This window comes from Lepidochelys kempii, chromosome 10, assembly GCF_965140265.1.
Source record: "Lepidochelys kempii isolate rLepKem1 chromosome 10, rLepKem1.hap2, whole genome shotgun sequence".
Classification (NCBI taxonomy): Eukaryota; Metazoa; Chordata; order Testudines; family Cheloniidae; genus Lepidochelys; species Lepidochelys kempii.
In genome coordinates this window covers 55,476,099-55,502,778 of record NC_133265.1, presented here as the reverse complement: position 1 = coordinate 55,502,778, position 26,680 = coordinate 55,476,099, and the positions used below count along the sequence as shown (strand labels likewise).

General features: G+C 40.2%; 1 protein-coding gene across 6 annotated transcripts in view; it reads right to left on the bottom strand.

Moving 5' to 3' along the window:
- Positions 1-26,680, bottom strand: part of APBA2 (amyloid beta precursor protein binding family A member 2) — a 236,861-nt gene that overhangs the window by 27,078 nt on the left and 183,103 nt on the right. For 5 of the 6 annotated variants that reach the window (XM_073303675.1, XM_073303676.1, XM_073303674.1 and 2 more), the window contains 4 exons: positions 20,605-20,750; positions 16,308-16,343; positions 12,924-13,010; positions 5,044-5,229 (listed from right to left, as the gene is read on the bottom strand). In XM_073303675.1, the coding sequence (XP_073159776.1) occupies positions 5,044-5,229; positions 12,924-13,010; positions 16,308-16,343; positions 20,605-20,750 (455 nt within the window). The remainder of the gene's footprint in view (positions 1-5,043; positions 5,230-12,923; positions 13,011-16,307; positions 16,344-20,604; positions 20,751-26,680) is intronic. The other variant, XM_073303677.1, reaches the window with a different exon arrangement.

Sequence of the window (26,680 nt, the reverse complement as noted above, 5' to 3'; positions counted from 1 at the left end):
ACATAAATCTCTCTTTGGGAAACTCAATCGGGCAAACTCTTCACCTCTTGATACTTCTGGTCACCCCATCTAAAAAAAGGCATCTTAGAACTGGAAAAGGTCAGAGAAGGGCAACAAAAACGATTAAGGGTATGGAAGAGCTTCCGTATGACGACAGATTAAGAAAACTGGGACTTTTCAGCTTGGAAAAGAGATGACTAAGGGAATATGATGGAGGTAAAAAATCATGACTCGTGTGGAGAAAATGAATAAGCAAGTGCTTTTTACTCCTTCAGATAACACAAGAACTAGGGCTCACCCAATTAAATTAATAGGCAGCAGGTTTAAAACAAACAAAAGAAAGTACTTCTTCACACAAGGTACAGTCAACCTGTAGAATTCATTGCCAATGGATGCTGTGAATGCCAAAAATATAACAAAGTTCAAAAAAGAATTATATTAATGGAGAATAGATCCATCAATAGCTATTACCTAAGATGGTCAGGGATGCAACTCCCGGTTCTGGCTGTTCCTAGCCTCTGACTGCCAGAAGCTGGGAGTGGATGACAGGGATTGGATCACATGATGATTGCCTCCTCTGTTCATTACCTCTGAAGTATCTGGCATTGGCCACTGTCAGAAGACAGGATACTGGCCTAGATGGACCATTGGTCTGACTCACTATGGCCATTCTTATGACCTCCTTTCACCAAGAAGCTGCAGTGGCTAGTAATATGCTGCTTATGCATCTGTTTCTATAAGCACTGAAGAAATATATTCTAGATCAGGAGTTCTCAGACTTTTTCACAGCGTGGACTATACCTTAGGAGAGAGATTGTCACCTGGTCTGGACACTCAGTACTTTCTGACCACAAGTGCAGTCCTCTGTGCAGCAGAGAGGAGGGTCTGTGCTTGCATGTGTGACCAGAACAGAGTTTCCCTGTTTGTGATTATTAAGCCCACCGTCACAAATGGATGCATGATTAGTTTGGCCTGCTCCATCATCAGAATCTTCAATACTCCTGGATATTATACCACTGCATGTGCCACTTCTGCAAATCCATCAGCTCTCACTTTGCAGCCATTGTACCTGTCCCATAGCTTCAGCAAATCCTGTCTCCTCGTCCCCTACCCACTTGCTGATTGCCTTATTTAACCCAGAGCAGTGCCTGAACTGCCTGCCCGCATCAGCAATGTTTAATAATGTGTCTGTGCCTTCTTGCATTGTATGGTTTTGTGACAGTGAATCCTTTTATGATCATGGTGCACACTGGCCAAACACTGCTGGGCATATCCTAGCCACATTTAGGAAAATCTGCTGGACTCTGATTGTTAAGTCATTCTCCAAGTCTCTGGTGTGTTTCTGGAGACCTCCTCTGACTATGGAGTCTCTGCAATATGAGATGACTACCCATCAAAGTTAACTGTAAGAGAGTTGAATTGCACTGACTAATGTCTGGAAGCCTAGGGCAATAGACACATTAGAAATGAAAAGACAGATGATAATTAATAATACTTAGCACTTTACACATTCAAGGCACTGTACAAATGTTAAATAATTAACTGAGACAGAATCATAGACCTTTGTAGCAGACTTTGCTTTTTAGTTCCTCTAGATGTCACTGCAGCAGTGAGAGACAGAGGTAGGAAAAAGCAGGAGGTATTTATGTGCAAAATTAGTTTTCTTAACTGAAATTTTTATTTCTCCCATATTGATCCACTGCAGATCACAAGAGAATGATAGGTTAGATTTGGTAGGTCAACATGGTTTTCAGGAGCCCTATTCTTCTTCCACCACAGGATCTGAACAACTCCTACTGACTTAAATAGGAGTTGCTTGTATCCTGCAGTGTAGAGTCCCTCAAAATACTAGCAATCAGCTACAAATCACATATCATATGTGAGGAAGCAGTGTATTCAGTCCAACCACCTGAGTTTTGAAGGTGTTTTTGTTCTGAAAATGCAGTGGTCTTTGTCAGAGAACTGGCACAACCTAAATACAGTCAGGGATACCCACACTATCTCTATACATGGTAGGCAATGTTATAACATCTATAACTCTTTATTCCCAAAATAGGATGTTAAATGGTTTATTTCAAGTATTCAACAGAGGTAACATTCTTGTTTAATTTGTGCTTTACAATAACATGTTGCAATAAACTCCATTGTTTAAAGACAGACAGAGGTCAATATTCTACCATTTGAAAACAGATTTAGAAAATCCTGAGAAATGATCGGCTAAACTAGTCATGTGACATTACTGTATATTCTGGAATTTCTTTTCAACGAGGTGACCCGTCACACTATGAACAACAATACAAATAAATATGCCCAAGACATGTGAATGTCAACCATTGAGAAGTAATCAATAAAGATTTTTATAACCCATCTTATCATGGTTTGTCATCTGTGTCCCCTTCCCGCTACTTAATCTGTCTCCATTGGTATCAGTTTTTGGTGTTCAGTCCATTTCTCTCCCCTCTGCTTTTCAAGTTCACCAACAGATCGGAAAGAGATGCAAGCCAGATGCAGGCTTAGAATCAATTATTGTTTTTAATGATACCTTGTTCTCATTTAGTGCTTTACATCAGTACATCTCAAAGAGCTTTACAAAGGAGGTAAGTATCATTATTCCTATTTTACAGATGGGGAAATGGAGGCACAAGAAGGCAAAGCGACTTTGCCAAGGTCACCCAGCAGGCAGTGGCAGAGCTGGGAACAGACTACAGATCTCATGAGGCCCAGTCAGCTATTCTATCTACCAGGCAACACTGCCTCCCAATTCAAATATTAAACTGAAAGATTTTCTGCCTTGCAAAATATGTGATCTGGAGCTAAAATTGTATCAGACAATGGGCTAGTTTTATTTTGAAAACAACATGTTAAGAAACAGATTTTAAAACTGCCCATTAAACTGGTGGATTTAAATGAACACTTCCCTAGTGGCATTAGTACTTCAAAATATCTTTATAAGTTAGAAACAAAAATTAATACTTTTCCCGCTTTTAATTTTTACTAACTTGACACTTTTTCCTTTAACTTTTCTTTTAAAAAAACAAAAAAACAAAAAAACCACACTTCCCCAGAGGTGAGAGTGTCTCCCCAAGCCCATTCATTCTTTAGCCTTTCTACGATGAGTGCAAATGGCCAGAATTGTGATGTGGTCACTCCCTTTCCTTTTAAATAGTAAAATGCAGAGCATTCCTATGGAATCATGTAGGGCTGGAAAGGATCTTGAAAAGCCATCAAGTCCATCCCCCTACACTGTGACAGGATCAATTAAACCAAAACCATCCCTGATAGTGTTTGACCAACTTGTTCTTACAAACCTCCAATGATGAGGATTCCACACACCCCTTGGAAGCCTATTCCAGAGCTTAACTACCCTTATAGTTAGTTTTCTTAATATCTAATCTAAATCTCCTTTGCTGCAAATTAAGCCACTTAATTCTTGTCCTACCTTCAGTGGACATGGAGATCTATTGATTCCTGTCCTCTTTATAACAGCACTTAATATATTTGAAGACTTAACAGGTTTCCCCTTGGTCTCCTTTTCTCAAGACTAAACATGCCCAGTTTTTTTTAAACCTTTCCTAATAGGTCAAATTTTCTAAACCTTTTATGATTTTTGTTGCTCTCCTCTGGACTCTCTCCAATTGTGTCCAGAATTGGACACACTACTCCAACAGAAGCCTCACCAGGGCCAAGCAGAGTGGGACAATTACCTCCTGTGACTTACTCCTATTAATATACTCTGGAATATTAGCCTTTTTCACAGCTGCATCACATTGTTGACTCATTCAATTTGTGATCCACTATAAACCACAGATCATTTTAGCAGTACTACCACCTAGACAGTTATTCCTCATTTTGTAGTTGTGCATTTGATTTTTCTTTCCCAAATGAAGTGTGTTGCCCTTATCTTTACTGAATTTCATTTTGCTGATTTCAGACCAATTCCCCAATTTGTCACAGTTGTTTTAAATTCTAATTCTGTACTCCAAAGTTCTTGCAACCCCTCCCAGCTTGGTGTCATCTGCAAATTTTATATGCATACTCTCCATTATCCAAATCATTAATGAAAATATTGAATACTATTGGATCCAGGGCTGACCTATGGGACCCCACTAGATACACACTCCCAGTTTGACAGTGAACCATTGATAACTACTCTGAGCATGGTCTTTCAATTAATTGTGCATCCACCAAGACCAATTTCCCTAGTATGCTTATGAGAATAGCATGTGGGACTGTATCAAAAGTCTTACTAAATCAAGATATATAACATCTACTGCTTCCCCCATTCACTAGGCCAGTAACCCTGTCAAAGAAGGCAATTAAATTGGTTTACCATGATTTTTGTTTGACAAATCCATGCTGGCTATTCCTTATAACCCTATCATCCTCCAGATGCTTACAAAATTTCCTTTGAATCATGAAATCTATCATTTCATGATCACTTTCACCCAAATTGTCTTCCACCTTCAGATTCACTACCAATTCCTCCCTGTTGACCAGAATCAAGTTTAAAATGGCTGCCATCTTGGCTACTTTCTGCACAAAAAGTTGTCCCAAATACATTCCAAGAACTTACTGGAAATTTTGTGTTTTTCTGTACTACTTTTCCAACAGATGTCTGGGTAGTAAAAGTCCCCTGTTGTACTGGTCTTGCGTTTTGGGTATTTTTGTTGTTCTAGAAATGCCTCATTCGCCTCCTCTTCCTGATTTGTTGATCTATAGTAGACTACTACCAGGATACCCCTTTTATCATTAACCAGTGACTCCCACCTCCTTCTGGACTTCAGAGCAAGGGTATATATTCTTGATCATTTCTTTTGCCCTGCCTGTCCTTCCTGAACAAAGCTGTAGCCTCTACCAATATTGCAATTTGGGACAGAACAGTAACAACTATTATAAAAGTTAGCCTGTAAACCTTTGAAAGGATCAGCCAATCAGAAAAGAAATTCCTGGCAACAAAAATGCATTCATGCGATAGATACCATTAGATTTCTGAGGTCCCCTAAATGACACACTGTATTAAAAAAATAATTTAAGTTTACTTACATCCTCAGATTCAAAGACATGACATATCATTTTGTACTGCTTCTTTCCTTCTTGGGCACCAGGTGTCGTCTCTATACAGTCTTGAGAAGCAGACCTTGGCATCCGGCGTCTGGCCATTAAAACAACGATGTTACCAATATCAGCAATGTATGAGATTGTGCGCAGTGCATGATCCATCATCGTTTCCTTCACAAAGCAAAAGATAAACAAAAATGTTCCACATGCAGTGTTACTCCAGAAATAGAACTTTTCCCCTCTCCCGTATTGTCTAATTTCCTGAGTGTGACAACAGGCAGCTAAGCTTGCATCTCTTTGTGCAGTTAATGTGGGGCCAGATCCTGCAGCCTTTATTCAGCCAATTTCTCAAACAAAACTGTTACTGAAGTCATAGCCCGAGTTACTGAAAACCCCTGGGCTTCAATGGAAATTTTGTCTGAATAACAACTGCAGATATTTGGCACACAGGCCTATTACAAAAACTTTAAAAGCATCAGGCCTCAAGTAACAGGAAAATATGTTCCAATATTTTAGAAACAATTTCATCATGTTTGAAAAGACATGGCTTTTGCAAACAATTAAACTCCAAAATAAAGCAGTGACAGAAGCTGTTTATAACAAGATCATGAACATTACTGCTATGCCAGGACAAGATAAAGAAGCGTTCAATAAACCATCATGTAACATTTTCCAAAATACGAAGTGATCATTTTCTTTCCTCACAATGGATTGTAAATGTTGTGTTGCCTTCTCCTCATTATGAGGGGCAAATTTTAACATAGATATTCTTCCTCCTTCCTCCTCACCATGTAAGTCACACCAGCGAGGACATAGATATCTGAAAGGGAGGCCAGCCTAGAGTCTGGATTCAGAAAGGTACTCAATGCACCTGTAGTCCACTGAAGTCAATGGCACTATTTGCGTGCTTAAAGTGAGGCACATGCTTTAGTACCTTTGGTAAATTGGGTCCTAGTCTGAGCTCATATCACGTCTTAATTTGACCCATTATGGATGTCTGTTGACAAATGTTGGTTTCCATTTGCAGTATCTATACAGGAGTACTGAAGTTCAGCCACCTGTAAGATGTAGGGGGTAGGCAGGTGGATAACTGGTACACAGTATGTTGCAAAATAGGGGAGACAGGAAAGCTCTGGGCAAATTCTCCTCTCAGCAACACCAGCATAATCAAAGCTAATAAGCCTTCACCAGCATAACTAGTCAAAATCTTCCTCAGCCAAGTCAAATTAGGGTTGTCAGGCTGCCAACTCAGTTACACTAGACAAGCTTTGACCCCTGGATTTAGCTGAGAAAAGCCTTTTGCTCCTTGATTTTAGGAAACAATGGAAACCTGCCCAAATGATGGCCTGAGAAAGGTATCTTATGTAAGAGCATGCTATTGCTCCAAAACGTGAAAAAATAACTTTGGAGCAGTTTTTAAACACTTTTCAAAAATTTCTACCTCTATCTCACATCTTTCAGTACTGCATCCTCTTGATGGATTACTTCTGCCTTTTAATTTATTTCTCTTTTCAAACTTTGTGGACAAGGAAATCTCAGCTTACCATCTCCAGATGCTTTCTCCCAGGAATGTATCATTATGGAACTAATAAGTTATCCTTGGGCAAACGTGAAGTCAGCGAATGTTTGCAGTCAGGGAAGAATTCTTTTTGTCACCGAGCTTGCTTTATCCCGGATATTACTATGTATTTGTCTTTTGCAATGATCTAAAACTTTGTATTATTGATTTCTAGTTCATACTTCTGTCATTTGTTTGTTCAATCAAAAAGCATTGATCTCATAGAGGAAGAGCCTTCAAGGTCATTTTTAATCATGGCTTCTTTGCTCCACTGGGTATAAACTTGAAGTTTTATTATTCGTGAACTTGCACTGAATAAGAATAAATGAATGTGGCCCACCAGCTACCTTGTAAGACTCCTCATTTATGAGGTGTGCTGCAGCTAAACAATACTATTACAGTTCTGAAAGAACTTTAAACATTTAGAATTGTAAAGCCAAATAGTTTTTTGTGTTGATATTCGAGGTAATTGTAAATTTATACAGGTTTTAAGCAGCACTCTTGAAATATTTGATTGTTATTTGGCCTGAAGAGGTAAAAATCCATCAAATCTTCTGCTTGAACTGGAATACAAACACTTGTTCTTGAATCAGTGCTTTCTGGATCTTCCCCGTGCTGCATGTATTTAGTCTGAAATCAATATATTGTTTTATTGTTTCCCTTTTAAACATTTTGGGCCCTTGTCCAGGAGAGAGGGGGCCTCTGCAGCTTGTGGCCCATGTAAGGTCTGCAGCTATCATTCCTGGCTCTGCAGCTGTGGGGTGCTGCTTCCTGTTCCCAAGAGGGTACTTTTCCATTGGCTGTGGTCATGCAGTGTGACATTACATATGTGATGTCAGATTTCATCCAGCCCAATTGAGATATGTAGCAATTGGGCTAATGAGAGCGAAGTGATGGAACAGAGCAGATTGTTGTGAACGGAAACAGCCAAATAACTTTTTCCACCCTACTGCACTCTGACTTGTCACGTAAAAACATTAACAAACAAATACCCAATGGGTCAGTGCTGACTGAGTGAGGCTATGGAGTCGACCATCTTGAGGGGGCTCCTGTGATTTAGCTTTCCTTCCTGGCCCCTCCTCAGCAACCTAATGCACACAACACATTGGGGCCCTGCCTTGGCCTTGTTCAGCAGGTTGACCTGCATCCTGACCTTCTGCAGAGCCACTACATATGGCTTTCTGGGACCTGTGTGACTCAGAAGCGCATGGAAAACTGTTATAATCAAAGGAGATATTTCAGAGTGGACCCAGACATCAGGAACTCCAGTGCAAAATGTAAAGCCTGCTTTTGTCCTTGCTTTCCCCAAACAGCACCACAATAATAGCACCAGTCCCTTCTGGCTGCAGGAAGCAGAAAGAGATGTTCTTGCATACACTTCAGAATTCTGCAAGGTTTTTACCACCCAGCATGTCAGGGGCCATATTAGAACTTAGATTGATGGATGTTGGATTCACCTAAATCAGAGCTGGGAGCAACAACTGGCCCAGTCAACAATGTTGATGCCCATAGTAAGACACTGCAAAAATCTCAGTTTCTGTTAAAAATATGTTTCCAGTCTTCATGGTTATGGAGAGAATTCTGAGACGTGAAACTCAGTATTCTCTTTTTGAGTCTGCAGGTAGCTTGTCCCTGTGAGGTGTGAACACACCTAGTCTCCATGACTCTCAGTGGGATGTAAACTCAAGGCCAATTATGATACTTTGTATGTCATCTATTATACCATTGCTGACCATTTTTTCAAATGGGGTGGGAGTGAAGTCCAGGGGGTCAAATTGGGAGATACTGCAGGGAAGGAAATGCAGAGGGAAAAAAGGAAGAGACATACAAAAACAGGTGAAACAGAGAAAGGTGGATAAGTGGGGAAGAAATGAAAGGGTGGAAATAGCAGTGGTCCTACAAGTGAGATTGTTTTCCACTACGTGATGCTGAATGTGACAAATAACTAAAAAAGTTTAGTGACTACATAAAAGCCATATTCTGCCCCTGACCTTTGTGTAATTGTCCCAGTGACAGCAGTGGGAACTCTGCTATGGATTGAAGGTCATATATAGTGGGAAATGTATGTCCTGGACCACAGCCCATAACTTAAGAAATGCAATTTGATCCACTTCAGAGAATGATTTGACCCTTCCACCCCTTCTCTAACTATTCATTAGCTAATTCTTCTCCTCACAGAGGTAAGGAGCCACATATCTGGGTATTCATCTATCAAATTACAATGCTTCTCTCCCAGGCCAGAGAATAGAAGAGTTTTTCAGGTCAGGAAGAATAATTGTTTTAAGAACCATAATACAATATAACTTGACAGAGCTAAAAAAATACCAACACTGACAGCTTATTGGAACAACTTGGTCTATTGATTAGAAAAATCTCTTTTTTCCACACACTATTCTTAAAATGCTTTTAACAATTCTTTTCAGTCTGAAATAAAACATTGTGTGTTTATCCCTAAATTGTGATAGATGAAATGTGATGATGGCCATAGAAGGGCTAGGGGATTTCTGTGAGAATTTGCAGGGTCCTGCAGCATCTATAAGTGGAGGGGAAAATGTATTATAATGGACATCTCCCAGCAGACGACGGGAACTCTGTAGGGAGAGTTGTTTTTCAGGAGACTGTTCCAAGTATCCGAATAATAAACACAAGGTTCACAAGAAAGAACTGAGGTGGAGAAATAAATACATCTATGCATTTAGAGTTTCTGTCCCCCATGTCCACCACTCACGAGCAGCTCAAAGATTTTTGTCCTGCCAATCCTAAAAGTAGATTCTCTCCTGCTTCCCCCCACACCTTTCCATTGTTTAATACAATTAAATGTGGGACTAAGAATATGCCAAATAAAATGTATTAACCGCACTTGTCCACCTTTCTTTCTCTTCCTCCACATTCTCTCTCTTTTTTTCTCTCTACATCATTGCTCTTTTCTCTGCTCTCAGTATCCTCCCCCTTTGCATTACTTTTCCCCTTCTCTCGTTTTTCTCCCCACCTCCCTATCCTTAAATCCCCCATTTGTCTTCTCTCCCCTAATCCCTCCATCTCTTCCTATCTGGCTCCTTAATCTTTCCCTCTTCCCTATCCAAGGTCTCCCTATCCCAAACCTCTCACCCATATCTCTGTCCTTGGAAAACCAAATATTTCCGCCCCTCCCCAGACTTGTTTCTCCTTCTCCAAAATAGCCATCCAGGTTCCCCTTCATCCAAATCTCCTTGCCTCTATATGTATTGCTCTCCTAGAAGTCCCTGTTGTTACCCCTCATGGTTTTGTTTCCCATATCCTGGTTCCCTGATTTCTTCATTTTCCCTTTCATATGTTCCCTTTTTCCTTCTCCTTTGGTGGCTCCCTCCTCTCCCCTTTTTACCAGGGAAAAAGGGCTGTGGCTACTCTGAGGGTCAGTGGATGAAATCTGAAGAAGATCTCAAAGAAGGGGTGGGGGCGGAGGCAGGGGCGGGGGCAGGAGCAGATGGGCTGCATGTTCTCCCACAGCTCTCCTGGTGGCTGATGGCTGCCTTTACCCGTACAGCTCCTGTGGCTGCACTGTGGGAGCATGAGTCAGACAACTCAGAGGCCCTCATAGGACCAGTTCCTAGGGTGGTCACTGATTCAGAATACCAGACACTTCGGTACTTCTGGAACTGCGTGGACCAGCCCCCGTCTGCGTGACCCCATGTGCACGGTGTGTGTGAGGTCATGTCAGTGGGGGCAGAGCAGAGCACTCTGCAAAATGGTAACCCATTGAACATCAGCTTTACCAGTGACTGGGTTGTGGAGTCAGGGAATGTAGACTTGTCAACCTTGCCTCTCCTACACTGTGGAAAAGCTTCACTATCCCAGCTTTTCCACAGTGTGAGTGTGAGAAGCAGGAGACAGTTGCTGTGGCACTTGTGCCAATTTCACTCCCTGATTGCAAGCCCAGCGCACAGAGCAGAGCAGCTAGGGGAAGCTCTGCTCAGATCGGAAGTATGGCATGCTGTCAAAAGCAGGGTTATTTCTAACATGTGAGCTGAACAGGTGGTCACACAGGGCTGAAAATATCACGTGAGTGACTCCAGCCTGGTAGTGGCAACCATTTGCTAGTTTGGCCTACGGCAACAAAACCACTAGAGCTATGGGTCCAAGGTGATAATATGCCTTACTGCCACTACTGACCCAGTTCAAACCCCAACATAAATCAAGTTAGATATCTACTTTTTTTAGTGAAATTAGAATTCTTTTAAACCAGTTAGTACCACCAGATGCTTCCATGCATGACATACAATAAAGTTACATAAGGGTTAGAACACTGAATTAATGATAGCAGAAGTGGTTTTATATAATTGACAGATATAAAACTGCAGACTGCCTGTGCCAGCTGCTACACCAGTAGATATAGAGCCACAGTAATGAAGTTAGTCAATAAATCTCTCTAGCACTGGTAAAAACACAGTCAAGCTAAAAATGCAAACACTCATCGACAGTGAGTACTAAAAGACAGGGGAAGCAAAGCCTCCAGCTACTCTGAGACCTGCTGTACACAGAAAAATCAGCCACATTCGAAATAAGCTTTAGTAAAACCCTTTAACATAATCAATTCCAATATCAGATTTTTATTTCTGTTCAATATACAGGGCCAGACTCTGGTACCCTCACTCACAGTGAATAGCTCTTGTGGAATAAGGTAATACTCACCTTGAGTAAGGTTCTCTGCCTCAGGGTGCTTTTGCTTTTCCTTGTGTGAAAAGCCCCTTCAACGTAACTGCTCATATTGAAATATTTAAGGAAAGGAGGGAGCAAAGTGCATTGAGGGCAGCCCTCATTAAACCAACTGGAATAACAAACCAATCCATGTATCACCTTCATCCCATACATCTAGCTACTCAATGTGGCTGCTCATTCCCAATAATTGGTTCTTTTACCCTTGACCTGACTTGATTATCTGCATACAGCAGACATGTTAAATGACAATGAAGACAGATTTTGCTATCCAGAATAAGCACTGATAACATGCTCTGCACTGTACAAGACAAAGCATTTTTACCTCCAGGTGGGAAAAAAATATAGGACTGAATCAGTATGGCTACTGCTGGTCAGTGCTGAAGTGCATTGGCAGAGCTGGGTAGATTGCAGTATGGCTGCCACGTTACACGGTATATTCTACTCTTCAGTTGTGCAAATATGGAAAGTTTATAGTATGTCCACATTAAAAGAAAAGTGCACTGGCTTCAGCCAGTAGTGTTCATTCCTTACTTTAACAAATACTAGAACTACCCAAAATGTAAGAGATGAAAAATCCTCTCTCAGATTGTACATATAGAATAAGAACAAATCAATACAATTAGGGGGAAAAAATACTTCCAAACCACCTGGTAAATCTCCAGCCTCTAAGAGCTCTAGCTATTCATCTACTCCAGATATGTTCTCAAGTATGAGGAAGTTATTCTCAGGATGTATGATTACAGTCAGTCAAGATAAGACAGCCACTCTATATATTCATTAGAGAATAATTGAAGGCATTAAGTCTGTCATCACTGAAAACCTTATGAGGTGGCCTGTAACATAGCTCTAGCTGTTAATTCAGCAGTCGCCACTTCTGCAGTAGTCTTGCTAATGTATCAGGTACAGAACATTCCAGTGCAGGTGGCTTCAAAACCAGGTTTTATGATAATCGTAACGCTGGCTGTAAAAATAAGCACAATAAGCACATCTAGCACAACAAGGCCCCAATCTCAGTCATAGCCTCTAGATACTACCGTAATATTGTAATAAATAGACCTTGGGGAGGAAGGATGACAGTTCAGATACAGTTTCTTTAAAATCAAGAAGTTATATGGAGAGAAATGAAGGGCTTGGTCAAAGTGGCAAATGACCTTTTTTAGAAAAAAGAAAGTGGAACAAAGAACCAGACCTGAAACTCAGGATAGCTCTTAAGACATAACAAAGCTGAAATGGAGTAGGTGGACAACCACACATGAATCTTGAAAGGCTTCAGGATTTTAACTGCTTTTACACCTTGATAATATGCAGACTTCTTCCTAACACAGAAAATACAGCAAAATAAAATAACAGTAATAATAATAATAATAACGAAAAATCCCCAAGGCCTCAGCATAAAAATAAAATACTGACAAACGGCAACTTTGACAAATATTGACAAATGCCAATATGGTGTATCTTTTCCAGATGCTGGTATCCATTTCAGTGGTGTGTTTAACCACATATTCAGTAAAGACACATTTTTTTCTAAACATGTGAGAAAATGTTACTCTAAAGTGAGAGCCAGTGTGTAAAATCAGCAGTATGTTTTTAAGCATTATGATTAAACACTTACCTGTGTATCTGCATTCAGAACTTTAATCCTCTGTGTGGAGATGAACAGATCCACTTCAGTCAAAGCCTGGGAATCTCCCTCAGAAGTCTAAAAGATAGTTGCATTGTAGCAAAGGGAATTTTAATTTTCCATTTAAAGGGACATCTCCACTGATCACTTCAAGCAAAATGTAATGTTGAATAATTACATTGCTGAGCTACTACAAAGGCATCTATTCAAAGGTGTTTCCATACACATGCAAATTTAGTATTAGAGGACATTTACCACAGAGGAAGAGATATTTATATTTTGTGGGTGAATATGAACTTTCAGAGCTCATGGATGGTGCTGGATTGACAGCCTGGGGACCAAAGTCCTCTATTTATTGACATAACTGGAGAAATGGCATGGATGCTTTCCCACGCTGTCTCACCTGCATTTCTCATCCCTGTTCTTGAGGCACCACCAACAGACATCAGAGAATAGTCTATTCTCCATACCTATTCAATCCTTGCAATTGGTACTGGAATTACTAAAAAGGATGCAAACCAGAGCTAATTGTTGTGGTGACTTAGTTTTTTGTGGACACCATTAGTTGAGAACTGAACTGAGACCCAAATTATTTCACATAAGGCCAAATGGCTTTCAGATGATAATGGGAAGTTTCTTACTGTGTACAGTAACTGGAGTTCTTCAAGATATGTTCTCCATATGCACATTCTACTGGTGATGTACAGAAAACTGGATGGAGTAGCCATGTGTTATTGTGTCCAGGGCCCATTGGTCAGTGGTGATGAAGGATCAAGCATGCCTGAAGCAAGCTAGTGGATTTCTAGAATCATTGGAAGTAGAGCACATCTCTCAACCATACCACCAAAATGAGTGTTTCTGGGATTGGGAAGGTTAGTTGATTTGTGACAGAGCAGTGGGTTGTGCCCTCCTGTAGAAAAGCCGTCATTCCCTAGGTAGTTCTGATGATCTTTGGTGGTAGAGGGGCTGGGGGATTGGTCTCTGTGAAGAATATGATTGTTTTATGTGTTTCCTCTGGAGAACTGGCATGTAGACTACAAGGGAACACAGGGTGGCTTATGAGTCCTTCAGCAAGTGGAGGGCCTTGTTTGTCTAAGAGATGAACAATTCAGCTCCCTCAAAAGGCAGATCTTCCACTGTTGTTTGGACTTCTCTAGGGAACCCCAATCTCACAAGTCACATTGTCCATCACATAACGACCACCATTGCCACTTATCTTGCAGTTGTATCCACCATGTTGAGCGCTGCTTGGAGACTTGTCCTGGCTACAAGTTGGCCATCTTTAACTAGCAGCATGCAGTCCATGCAGACCTCATTGGGCAGGCTATCCACAAAGACAAGCAGTCTCTTGTGTATACAAGTCATACCTGGCCATTATGGCCTGATAATTGGCCAGGCAAAACTGTAAGCTTGTTGAGGAATAGGCTTTCTGGTCAAATAAATCTAGTCTCTTTGGCTCCCGATCCTTTGGTGTGAACCTGAATTGTTTTGCTTTTTTATTTGTCATAGTGACCACAAGGGAGAATGCAGTCGGGGGGTGGTATAAAAGAATTCCACACCTTTTAGAGGCGCCTGATATTTTTAACTGCCTTGTGAGAGGTGGAAATGGCAGAAGTGCTAAATGACTTTTTTTTTCAGTTTTCACCAAAAGGTGTAATAGAGATTGGACATCTAACATAGTGAATGCCAGTGAAAATGAGATAGGATCAGAGGCTAAAATAGGGAAAGAACGATTACAGGAGAGGGTGGTTCAGAAGCAGATCTAATTATTAGGGAAACCTGAAGGTGGGCCTCTGTCCTTCTCTCAGGAGCTGAAAGACTTGCAAATCATACATTTACAGTGATGTGTGATTCTCCCACAATAGCACACAATAGCAGCACTTTGAGCTTCCATCTGAAGCTGGGATAGCTCCCTCACATGAAGGCCTGCATTTGAATACAGGAGAACTGGACAACGCCATACCAGTGACAAAAAGCAATTCTGACAACTAACAGTTGCAACAAGCAACCAAATGATTATAATTAAAAACCATAAAAGCCAACATTATAAACTAAACTGTAAAAACTACTGCTAAGAAGTCTAAGGGAAAGGTTGGCAGTCTCTTGGACAATTAGGTTCCCACCCTAAGCTGTGAGACGTTGAGAGGAACTGAATGGCAGTCTTTGTGCCTCACCCTTATATGCCCTCACAGCGGAGCATGAGGATTGAAGACAGTATGTACACGCTATGGGTACTGCTGGCCACAAAGATTTTGATCTCTAGCACGCACATGGGGTGCATGCACGCCATCAGTGCAATGTGCATATCGATAAGCAGTCGAAGGAGAACGTCTGGTCACTTCTGAGTTCTGTTGAATTAGGATCAGAGAGCTAGAGGTGAAAGACTCTACATCCCATTACTAATCTAGTTCTCAGTGCAGAAGGGCCCACATCACAATGTCTACCATCACAATGGACACAGAGTAGCACCCTTGTTGGCAGTCTCAGCAGAAACCAAACACTGAATGGAGCCTGAACTACACTTCCATCAGAAGAGGTGTTCCCTTCCAGGTGAGGCTTGGCTCACTGATGAAGCAACACATGGAAGCATGCTCTATTGCTGCCTGCACTCTGCCTATATTTGTGGATAAAGAGAGGACTTTGTTCTCCAAAGGGTATCAATCCAGGAACACTCACCAGCGCTGAATTCAGTCAAAAAAATTACAAAACAAAAAAATGCATTATTTTAAAATTATATTCCAGGTGGGTCAGACAACATGCAAAGAGTGAAAGCCACATTACACTTTGACAAAGAACTAACTGCATCACTTACAGTCAAGACTATCACAAATAGTGAGATTCACTCTTATGACAGTTTTGACAATTACATTTAGTCTGACCCTACTGATGTATATTTTGTGTAATTGGGTGAAATATCTCATCAGCAAATTGTGGTAGTTACCATCTTGAGTTGGAAAATTAAACTGTGCGTGTGCTTAAATATCCAGAATAATTTAATTAATACAAACACAATAAGTCACAGTCATATCAAATAACATCATCAGCGTTAATTGCTTCTCCTGTTAAAACAAGCATAAGCATTAGATTTTTAAAAATTCTCTCTCATCAAATTGGCTGTTTACTGGGACTGAACAAACCACAGGACATTGTGATATTAAACAGAAGAAGAGCAGCAACAGACAGGCACTCCAGCAAGTGGAAGATGAAAGAAATAAACAAGTGTTTCCTGTTCCATCCAGTGGCCGAATATTAAACTAGTAAAACCAAAATTACAACTTTATGAGGATTTGTAATGAAAAACACAACACTCCACAGGGAGCAAGGACAACAAAAGTGTAAACAAATATTAGCATTCAAGAAAAACAGTTTACACACCGCTTTTTTCTTGATTTTAGCCGCCTTTTGCATCCTCTGAGGAGCAGCATAAAAAGAAAGCAGACAGTTGCACACAAAGAAAGAGAAAAGACAGTGCGTGAAGTCAGGGAAACCTTTTGGTTATGATTCCAGCCTCTTAAAACTCTTATTTGCAACAAACAAACAAACAAAAAAAGGAGGAGTGATTGGTTTACAAGCTATACAGGTTTGAAGCATATTGGCTCTAATGGAATAATGTACATTGTCAAATGGAGTTATGCATACTGTCAACTGATTACAGAAATACTGTAGAGTGTTGTCTGTTAACAATTGCTCATTACATTTTTTCCTGCTGGATACACCACTACCTAAAATTGCATTCCAGGCACTTACACGTGCACTTACAGGATGTCCAAAGCCCATATTTATTCATTCATTCAAAGAGATACAGTTGTACATACAAAAGTCGTATTAGTCCCAGAAGTACTATTAAGGCACTAACACTTCAACATCAGGCTATGTCTATCATATGGCAGCTCCTACAAACTATTTTAAATGAAGAGTTTCATGCACCAAAATAGGAAAGGCGGGGAATTCCCCTTAAATTTAAGGATACAGTTTCCTGAACAAAAGGATTTAAGGAACACTTTGTCTCTCATACCTTTTAGATCAGGACAGTGCTTAATTTGTAATGAAAGAGGTGCTGGGGCTCAAGCAATTTTTGTAACTTTCATAGATGATGCGGCAAACCCAGAGACACCAGGACTATGAATTGCCAAGCTTAGAGGTGCCAGGGCTCAGCCCTGGCACAAAATAAGCACTGGATCAGGATCAAGTTTCATTGGAAGCTTTTGAAATGGACATGTGCAGAGATCAGATACAGAACAGAACAATCTGTGGATAGAGCCTGGACAACTCTTCAGAAGAGAGATTGAAAAATGTGTTGAAGGAGAGTCAAACTCCAAAAGACTACTTATTTTACCTGTGTGGTCGTTGCCCTAACAAGCTGCAAAATACCACTCAGTTATGTTCACTGTATAGACGTGCACGTGAATGAAAGGTCCAACTAATTTCTGTATGAGTGTGTTAATATTTGTGGGGAATCAAACATATGAAAGAAATATATGCAGTTTTAATCTGTTTGCAGAGCATGGATGTCCATGGTAACTTAGCATTCCCTTATGAGAGTTAGGGAAGAAGTAGGATCTACAGTGTGATAGTTAACACAAAGGGCAGGAATGTATGTGACTCAACAATGCACATTACACTTAGGTATGACACTGTGTGTATTCTCTTCTAGACCCTACAAAGAATCCATGCACTTACTCTGTCCATTAGGTAAAAGCCAATGGATTCCAATTCAGTAACCTAGTACACAGCTTTTGCCACCAGTGATATCACACCTCTCTAATGCTGCACACTTTTTAGGGGGGGGGGGGCAATCAAACTCCAAGTGAAGTTAATGGAAAGATGCCCATCAACTTTAATGGGAGTTGGACCTGGCCTCTAATGAGAATATTTGATACAGCCTTGGCAGTTATCCAAGTCCATCTCTAATAGCTTTAACATTATCTGTGTTCAAATTCGCTCTCAGTTAATGACACCTATAGGAATACTCATTTATTGTGGCCCCCAGTCTTCTTAAAGAATGAGCCTTATCATTGCCCTGTGAAGAATGGTGAGGGAACTGTCATCTGTGTACAGAGATTTCCCTGGCCCGTATGGAAGGGTGTGAGAAACCATACAAACTATTCAGGGAATCCACGCAGAAGATGTATTAGCTTTGGCACAGGGAACCTCCATGCTGAGGAATTCCCCTCCCTTAAAAAGCTGAACTGAAGCAGTGTTATTTGAAAGTTGGGGAGGAGTCAGGGTCCCGGGAGACTTGAGGATGCACAGGTCCTCCCCACACACAGCCGTGTGGACTGGCAAATATTGACACTGCAGTCACAACTGAGTCCAGACCCCTTTCTTTCTCTGTGGGAATGCAAACCAAAAAAGGCAGAATTTAGAGGAAACACCAGAACAGGAACTCAAAATTATCCTCCCACCAGGGATCCCTTCTACAGATTTTTCCTCTCCCCACCAACCTCTCCACCATATTTTTGGATTTCTTTATTTACATGATGAAGAAGCAACTGCAGCTACTTAGCATATCACTATTTAGTGAGCTAAAAGCACCCATTAAAGAGGAATTTCCAGTAAATTAATTCTGAATCAGTACTGCTCTGCCAGAGAGAGCCACCACTTCCATGCCCCATGAGACAAAGTGAGCTTGGAAAAGCAATGCTGAAAAGCGCTATGTGTCTAGTTTTTTGCTCATTGTACAAGAAGTCTATTCCAAAATGACTCTCCTGGTGAAAGGCAGATTTTGAAGTGAGGTTATTTCAAAAAGTTTGCAGTGCCTAAATAGCCCTGCCCTCCAAAAGTAAAACAATGATCTGAGAAACATCTTTGAGACCTGCTTGCAGTACAGTAGTTGCACTATCTACAAGTACCAAACATTCAAATAAAACTGATTAGTTTATAAGCTTCATATGTACTGCCAAAGATTTTGTGACTCAAGCCATTAAAATGTGCTACAGAGAAATTATAGATAAGAATTCACTTCCGCAGATCTTTAAATCTTTATTAACACTGAAAACCACTTTTTTCTTATAACTGTAGTGTTACTTTCAGCTCTGCCTCAAACTTCAGATACCGCAGGGACATCATTTTTCAAGTACATCTACCAAATACATTAGGCTGAAGTACCTCCAAGTTCATCCACACTGGACTTCTATGCATCCTTTTTGTAACATGCCAAGTTACTTATGCCTCCTATTTCTAGCATGTGGAGACAATACATGATAATGACATCTCTTACTTCAGCTACATTGGGGCTGCTTTGCACTTCACTTCAAGTGCACTTCAAATGTCACTAATGTTTTTACAAAGTATATTTACAAAAGGCACAAAAAGGTTACAATTTTATGAATAATAAAGCCAGCCACTCTTGTAAGTTAGGCCAGGTCTACACTCAAAAATTAAACCAACCTATGCTCAGGGGTGTGAAAAACCCACATCCCTCCACAATGTAGTTAAGCAGACCTAACCTCTGGTATAGACAGTGCTAGGTTGACAGAAAAAACATTTCTGTTGACTTAGCTACTGCCTCTTGGTGAGGTGGATTAACAAGGCTGATGGGAGAATCCCTCCCGTTTCTGTAGTGAGTGGCTACACTGATGGGCTGCTGCAGTTGTGCTGCTGTAGCGCTTCATCTGTCACCAAGTCCTCACTTCTCTTTTCTTCTCTGGGTTTTCTATGAAAATTATAGCCACATCAATCATGTGCATACATCAGACTGCTATACAAAATACGAAGCTGAAAGCTTCTACCAGGACTGCCTTACACCTGACAGTTTAGCAGCAGAATTAATTATGTTCCTTGGTGTTAAATCACAGTCAATGCTCATGTGGTGCTTGTGACTTCTCAAGAATCTCATGAGCAGGAATTCCAAGGTTTGGAATGCTCAAGAATCTGTAGCAGCAGAATAATCACCTTCAACGCCTTCCAAGCCTTTCTAAAGTCCAAATCAAGAATCAGTAAAGATGTGTGTCTTGCTGAGCAGATTATTAGACCCAAACTGGGTATCTCCAAACATATGCCGCTTCTACTGATTAAATTATTTTAAATGAAATATGTATTTTTTTCTAACACTTTAATCTACACATTTCATATCATGTCCTTAACTACATGTAGATTGGATATAATGGTAGAAATCTAAATAAAACAATTCTACAAAGCATAGCTAAAAAAATTCTCCTGCCTGGATTATATATTCAAATAAAATGCATTTATTTTATTGACCACAGAAAGCATAAAATATTTCCATGCAAGTCCATGGTTTTAAGTGACACAAACACAGATCTGGTAATGAACCTTCTTGCCTTAAGAAAATAATATTTTGATGTTTTTGAAATGCTTTCAACTGCTTACATAACCAATTACAGGATCTAACATGGCAACAGGAAGAAATCAGTCATAAACCAGTCTTCTATGCTTTACAGTTGGAATTGTTTTTTATTATAGTCTGGATTTTACCTTTAGTACTTTACTGTGCAATTTGGAATAGCTTCTGTAATAATTTATATTTTGTTCTTCAGAGGATTTGTATGTTCTACAAAGCTAGATACTGGAAACAGCGAGGATTTTCACATCAGCAGATATGTATTCACTTGAGTGCACCTCTAAGTAGGTTTGAAGCTTCAGACATTTCAGACTATTCAGAGTTCAGTTATCAAGGGAGTCTATTCTACAGACCATAAAAATCACCTACCTTGACACGGCTCACTGCCTCTTGAGCTTGCATCATTCTTATATTTTTGGATGGGTTACGTTCTGAGAGCAGCTGTGTAGAACCCAAGTAATTGGCTGCAAAGATGATTCCATCAATGAGATCTTCAGGTTCACAGGGTCCTGGAACTACAGACAGGTATACAATTATTACCTTCCAAAAGGGAGTAAGGTGACAAAAAACTTAATCAAGGGTATTGATACTTGCATGACCTTTCCTAATACATTTCTATACTTACAACAGCCTAATTAAGAGAAGCATTGCAGAGTCCAGCACACATTAAACAGTACACTTATTTCCCATAATTATGACTCAAACACCTAAAAAGCAAAAGTGTAGTATTTACGAATCTGCATAATGTTTTGATCTTGGAATTGGAGAGTAGTTCATTGTAGCATGCTGCTGTGGGAAAAATACAACAGAGTTCTTCACTATACTAGGCCAAATACTGCTCTCAAATTCATGCACAAGCTTTCTTCCAATTGATATTAATGTAACATTCATAATATGTTACACGTATTGAGATGTTCTTATCTGTGGGCCAAATTCTGTTCTTCTATTTGGGTTTCTTGGTACCCATATTTGTCAATGGGAATGAAAAAAGTGCACAGATCGCCAAAATCTTTGCCAAAATACAGAACCTTGTTAGCTCACACTAATGACTGAGACACCATGGGCAACAACTGCATGTTGTGAATCAGCAAGTAAGGAAACACAAGAACACTTCATGTATCAAATTCTAGGGTTGATACAGGTAGGTGTGATGTAGGGGGTCAAATGTTAGAGCATCACATCCAATGTACAACAACCGGTAGATCTGAGACAGAGTTATTTCTTTGCTGTGGTGGATGATGTTAATGCAAAAATGCACAATCAAAACAGCTCTTCATTTCCTACACCCAAGAACTTTAAAAAGGAACAAAAGCTGCGAGGAGACTCTTTGTGTCTGTGCCACTGATTTTTCCATTTTAAAATAATACATTTCTTATGCATGCCATCACTCTCTAAAGTTACAGAAGTAATTCTGTATGCAAAAATACACAAAGAAATTAGGAGGATGGTGATACAAATGAGCACTTAACATCTATTTTACCAATCATCATCTATGTTAACACCCCCCCCCCCGAAAGCTCTTACACTCTTCTTATTGAATTTAGTAAACTGCCTAACATATGGAAAGAAAAACATTTAAACACTAAGTAACACTGCGGCACACCAACAAGCATGTCCTGCTACAGGCATTTGGCAGAGGTAGGAACGACTCAACAGATAGTCTAAGCACACATTTAGCTGAAAAGATCGTGTTTCACAGAGAAGGCTGTCTTCATTGGGCAAAGAAACAGTAAAGAGATCAACAACCCTTTGTAGGGCTGTCAGTTAGGCAAAAACATTGGTCAGAAACAGAAGATTTGGAGGACATTTGTGTACTTTGCTTCAAGAGAGGACCACCACTGAACTTCAAGGCCTGAGGACAATGCTACCCACAACAGAAAAGAAGCTGTCTTTGTACTCTCTGGCCACATGATGTACCTGAGTTCAGGAACAGATTGAGACAGACACCTTCCAGACTTGTACAGATGGTATAAACTAATAACTGGGGAATAAAGAAGTCCAAATAGCCTGCCAAGGATTAACACTAAGGGTAGAGCTGCACAGCACATCAATCACCCCATCCATCTGAAAGAAGGGAAGATGCCAGATGGCAGCTGAAGAAGAGGAAAAAGTGGACAGATTAAAAAAAAAAAACCTGTAGTCAAAAATGAAGAGAAAATAAGGATATGTGGAACTTATTTTTTTATGAATATTACTCAAATTTAAGCTCCAATCCAGAAAAGCACATATACACATGTTTAGCGTAACAGATAGACTCACTGACTTCAGCGAGATTTTCAAATTAATTACCATTTTACAAACTGCTTTAGCAACTGCCAGGATAATTTTCCAGGGATGGAAAAAGGAGAGGTGGCGGGATGGAGAGAGAAATAAAGGATGGTATTTATACTGTACTTGTGTTATGCTCATCTCCTTTATTTAATGGTTAAGCCTTATTTTCAGCTTGATTACATCAACACTAAAGAGGCAGTCACTCCACAATTTTGGCACCAATCCCTTGACTGTAAATACTCTGTGTTCCCCAACAGCTCTACAACAGGAACTTGCTATGAGCCATATCAACATGCCAAGCTGCTAAACCATCTCTCCCAAGTAAACAAATTAATTGTGTGAGGGGGAAAAGGGGACATTGAATGGAGATGCTAATTTAATTAAAAAAAAAACCCCAAACCCAACAACAATTTTCTGGTAAAGTGAACTTTCTTACGTATAAAACCAACTGAACTTGTCTGGTGCATGCATGGGTAATCCCTTGAACAGGAAAAATAAATACCATGCTACAATGTATAGAGGTAGCTACTCGCATCTACTTTAATTCGTGGATACTTCTAATTCCTCGTTGTCCTAAATTCTAATTTTAAAAAAATCATCAAACACAAATTAAGTGTGATTAAACCCTTAAATTTCTTCATCAGAAAATGCTGCTGCCTCTTACACTTCCATACAGACCAAACGTCTGACTGCTATAATGTCAGCCTGCTGCAGAAACAAAACAGTCTTGGTAATTCGGTAATCACAGTACATTTTAAAAAAATCAATACTAACAGCCCCACGGTCTCCAGAGGCCTAACATTAACTAACCAACATTAACACAAAGTGGAGCAATTTGTTCAGTTAGGGAACACTGCAGTTTCAAACTTCCGAAGGATAATTATTTACAACAATAGGCCAGATTTTACTATAATCTAAACTAGTGTAAATCTATTGCTAATCCACTAACCTCAATTGAGTTACTCTGGATCTTGATCAATGTGACTCAAAGCAGAATTTAGCCCAGTGTGCTGGGGAGAGAATTTTTGTTTTAAACAATTGAACATACTTTCACAGTACCCTCTAAAAAATTAGAAGGAACCTCAACCAACTCTGTAGGAGTCTACTCATCAAAGAAACTGCATGACCAGTTCCACAGTGGGTCAAGTCATTTGCCTAGTATCTCAAGAATCAATTACAGTGGGTGCAGTTCTAAACTACTGAATGAGTAAGAACAATCAGAGCAAAAATTCCACAAAGACACCAGATTTTAGATTTGTGATCCCATCTAATGAGCTAATTTCAGCACAGTTTCTCTTTAAGGTATTCTGCTCCCCTCTACCATGCTTCACCAAAAAGGATATATACTTTACAAAGAACTGATGCATCTATTTGCTGAAATGCATATAATGCCTTTTCAGGCCTAGCTTTTCATCTCATGTATCTTTTTCTCTTCTACAGCACACAACTAAACATATGGGCATAATACTTACAAATCCTTTCCTATACAATCATTGGCAAGTCAAGCAATGACCAGAAGTCTGATCCATAACACTGCAGGATTTGCAACAAAATACTTCAGAAAAGGAAGTGACACTTATCTACAAATATAGGCCCCCTACCCTGTTTTCTTCACACACGCCATCTACTGAATTCAAAGGTGTATAAGGTGCTCATGAAATGCAGGGTTTGGTTTATCCTTGGCAATATCCCATCTTTTGTAAGTCTCTATAGAAATAGATTTTTGTCTCCATTTCTGTTCCAAAGTACTGGGAGACTACTTGAAAGGCACTTTATCTTCACAGACATCAGCATTCAGTTCTGTGTTTCCTCTGCTATATTTAACGACATCACTAACACCTCGAGTGGAGCATGGAGCTATAATCCCTGCCCTACTTTAGGTGTCTATGTATTACTGACTGTTGCAAAAGAAAAAAGGGCCATGAATTCATGTCAAGTGTTCCCAACAGTTTAGGGACAGTGAACATGACTTTCAGCTTGTTTGTTTTAAAAACAGATTTACTGTAGAAGTAAATTATTACCTAAAAAAGTCTCAAATAATTTTATTAATGCTTCAGTAGGGGCAGCAAAGCATGTCTTAAAATAGCTTTATTTATAAGGTTTTATTTCAAGGATTTTGATTCACCTTAATGTATCTCCTTCATCTTTTCAAAGAGAAACTTTAGTGGATGATATTGGCAAGATCATTATGCTATCAACAGATGGCAGTTGACTATATTGTTATCACAACCTCAGCAACATTTTTTACATCTTATATACCAAGAGCTTATACAAAGAGGCAGTGGGTAAGGGGAAGCATGCTATGTGGATAAATCTTCCAACAGTTTTCCATCAAGAAGGAAATGGAGATATCCTTCAGATGAGAGAACACATCTGTGCAAGTGATGTAGAGGGCATTACTGCAAATTGCAAGGGGTCAAACTGGTTAACCTGAGTGGTCCTTTCTAGATCAATTATAGCTTTGGAAAATGTAACAGTTCACATACATACTTGGCTACGGTCCCAGTTCAGCAAGGCACTTAAGCGTGTCCTTGACACTAAGCAAGTATGTAAGCCTTAGGCCTTCTCTACACCGATAGACTGTGAAGTAACTCCCAAGGTGTACACACTGCCAAGCCACTTAGTACATAGAAATTCTTCAGTTGCAGTGTTGCAAAACAACCACCTTGATGAGGGTTGTAAGCCTTACAGCACAGAGGGTCCAGCGCTGTATTGGCAGTGTAAACACATTACAGAGCAGAAAACAATTGATTGGCCTCCGGAAGTGTCCCATTAGCCCTTAAGTGGTTGCTCTGCTCATTGTTTTGAGCTCGGCTGTCCTGGAGACGTGCCCCTCCCCTTTCAAAGCTCCATTTCTTACAGCCCTTGCATGCTGTGCTGATCTGCTCCGGGACACAAAGCAAACCATTAATGTGGAATGCTCGTGCTGTTGAAGACAGAGGCTGGTGTGTGTGTGTGTGTGTGTGTGTAGGCAGGGGCTGATGTCAGGGTTTCCCCCTCCCCCAGGACTGGTTGCTTCCTGCTGCTGTCTGAACTTACAAGACAGCGTGCTGACACACGCACTGTCCCGCAAAACACATTGTCTCTCCTCCCCCAATCCATACACACACATACTCCCTGTCACACACTCTGCCCCCGCCCTCCCTTCAGCTGAAAAGCAGCTGGCAATGTAGTAGGATGCCCATGGAACAATGGGATTGGGAAACCTGCATCATGTGATGCTGTGCCTTCCCCATAAGGCATTGCAAACCCTTCCCAAAGCATCCTGTGGCGAGTTGCACAGTGGGATAGCTACCACAATGCACTGCTCTCTTTGCTGTTGCAAGAGCTGCTAATGTGGATGTGCTCCAGCATCACAAGGAGCACAGTGTGGACATGCAACAGCGGTTTAATTCCAGCGCTTTAATAAAAGTGGTATAACTTGTTGCGCAGAAACTTGCCAGACATAGACATACCCCTACTGACAGCGAAGGCAAGGAATGGGAAAAAAATACACTGCAAAGCTGGAGAAAGACAAATTTAGTTTGAAAATAGGTTTGAATTTTATGCTGCCTCTTGATGTTACTGATAAAACAATTATTTCTTTAAAAATATATATGATTTTAAGTTTAGACAGTATCTCTTTAAAAAGGCATTTGATGTCCTGGGTTTTTATTTTGGTAGTATAACATTTAGCAATACCATTTCTTTGCTGTAGGATGTAAGTGTCCTATAGAATGAGGCTCTTCTAGCAGTAAGCATAAACATATAAAAAAAACAAACCTCAAAACACAACAATACTGCACTTGGGGGCATGAGATATTCCAAGAAAAATCAACTGAATTCAAGAGAAGGAATCTGTTACCAATGCAAATCTAATAACAGCAGGCCAAATATTCAACAGGGTCCCTTAATTGTGCTTGCAAAAAAGTCTGTTTGCACCCGCAGGACAGGTAACTGCATGTGCAGACACTTTGCATATGCAAATGCATACAACTACAAATACTGCTACCCTGGTTAAGGAGTGCTGCTGAAAATGTGTCCCTAAATAGTTAATTGGATGCAGGCTAGTGCACTAATGTGGTACCTCTGTCAGAGTTCACTGCAGAAATAGGAAAATGTTCAGTGGTTAATGGCAGGGACTGTCTTTTCATTGTGTGTGGGTACTATGCCCAGCACAATGGGGTCCTGTGCG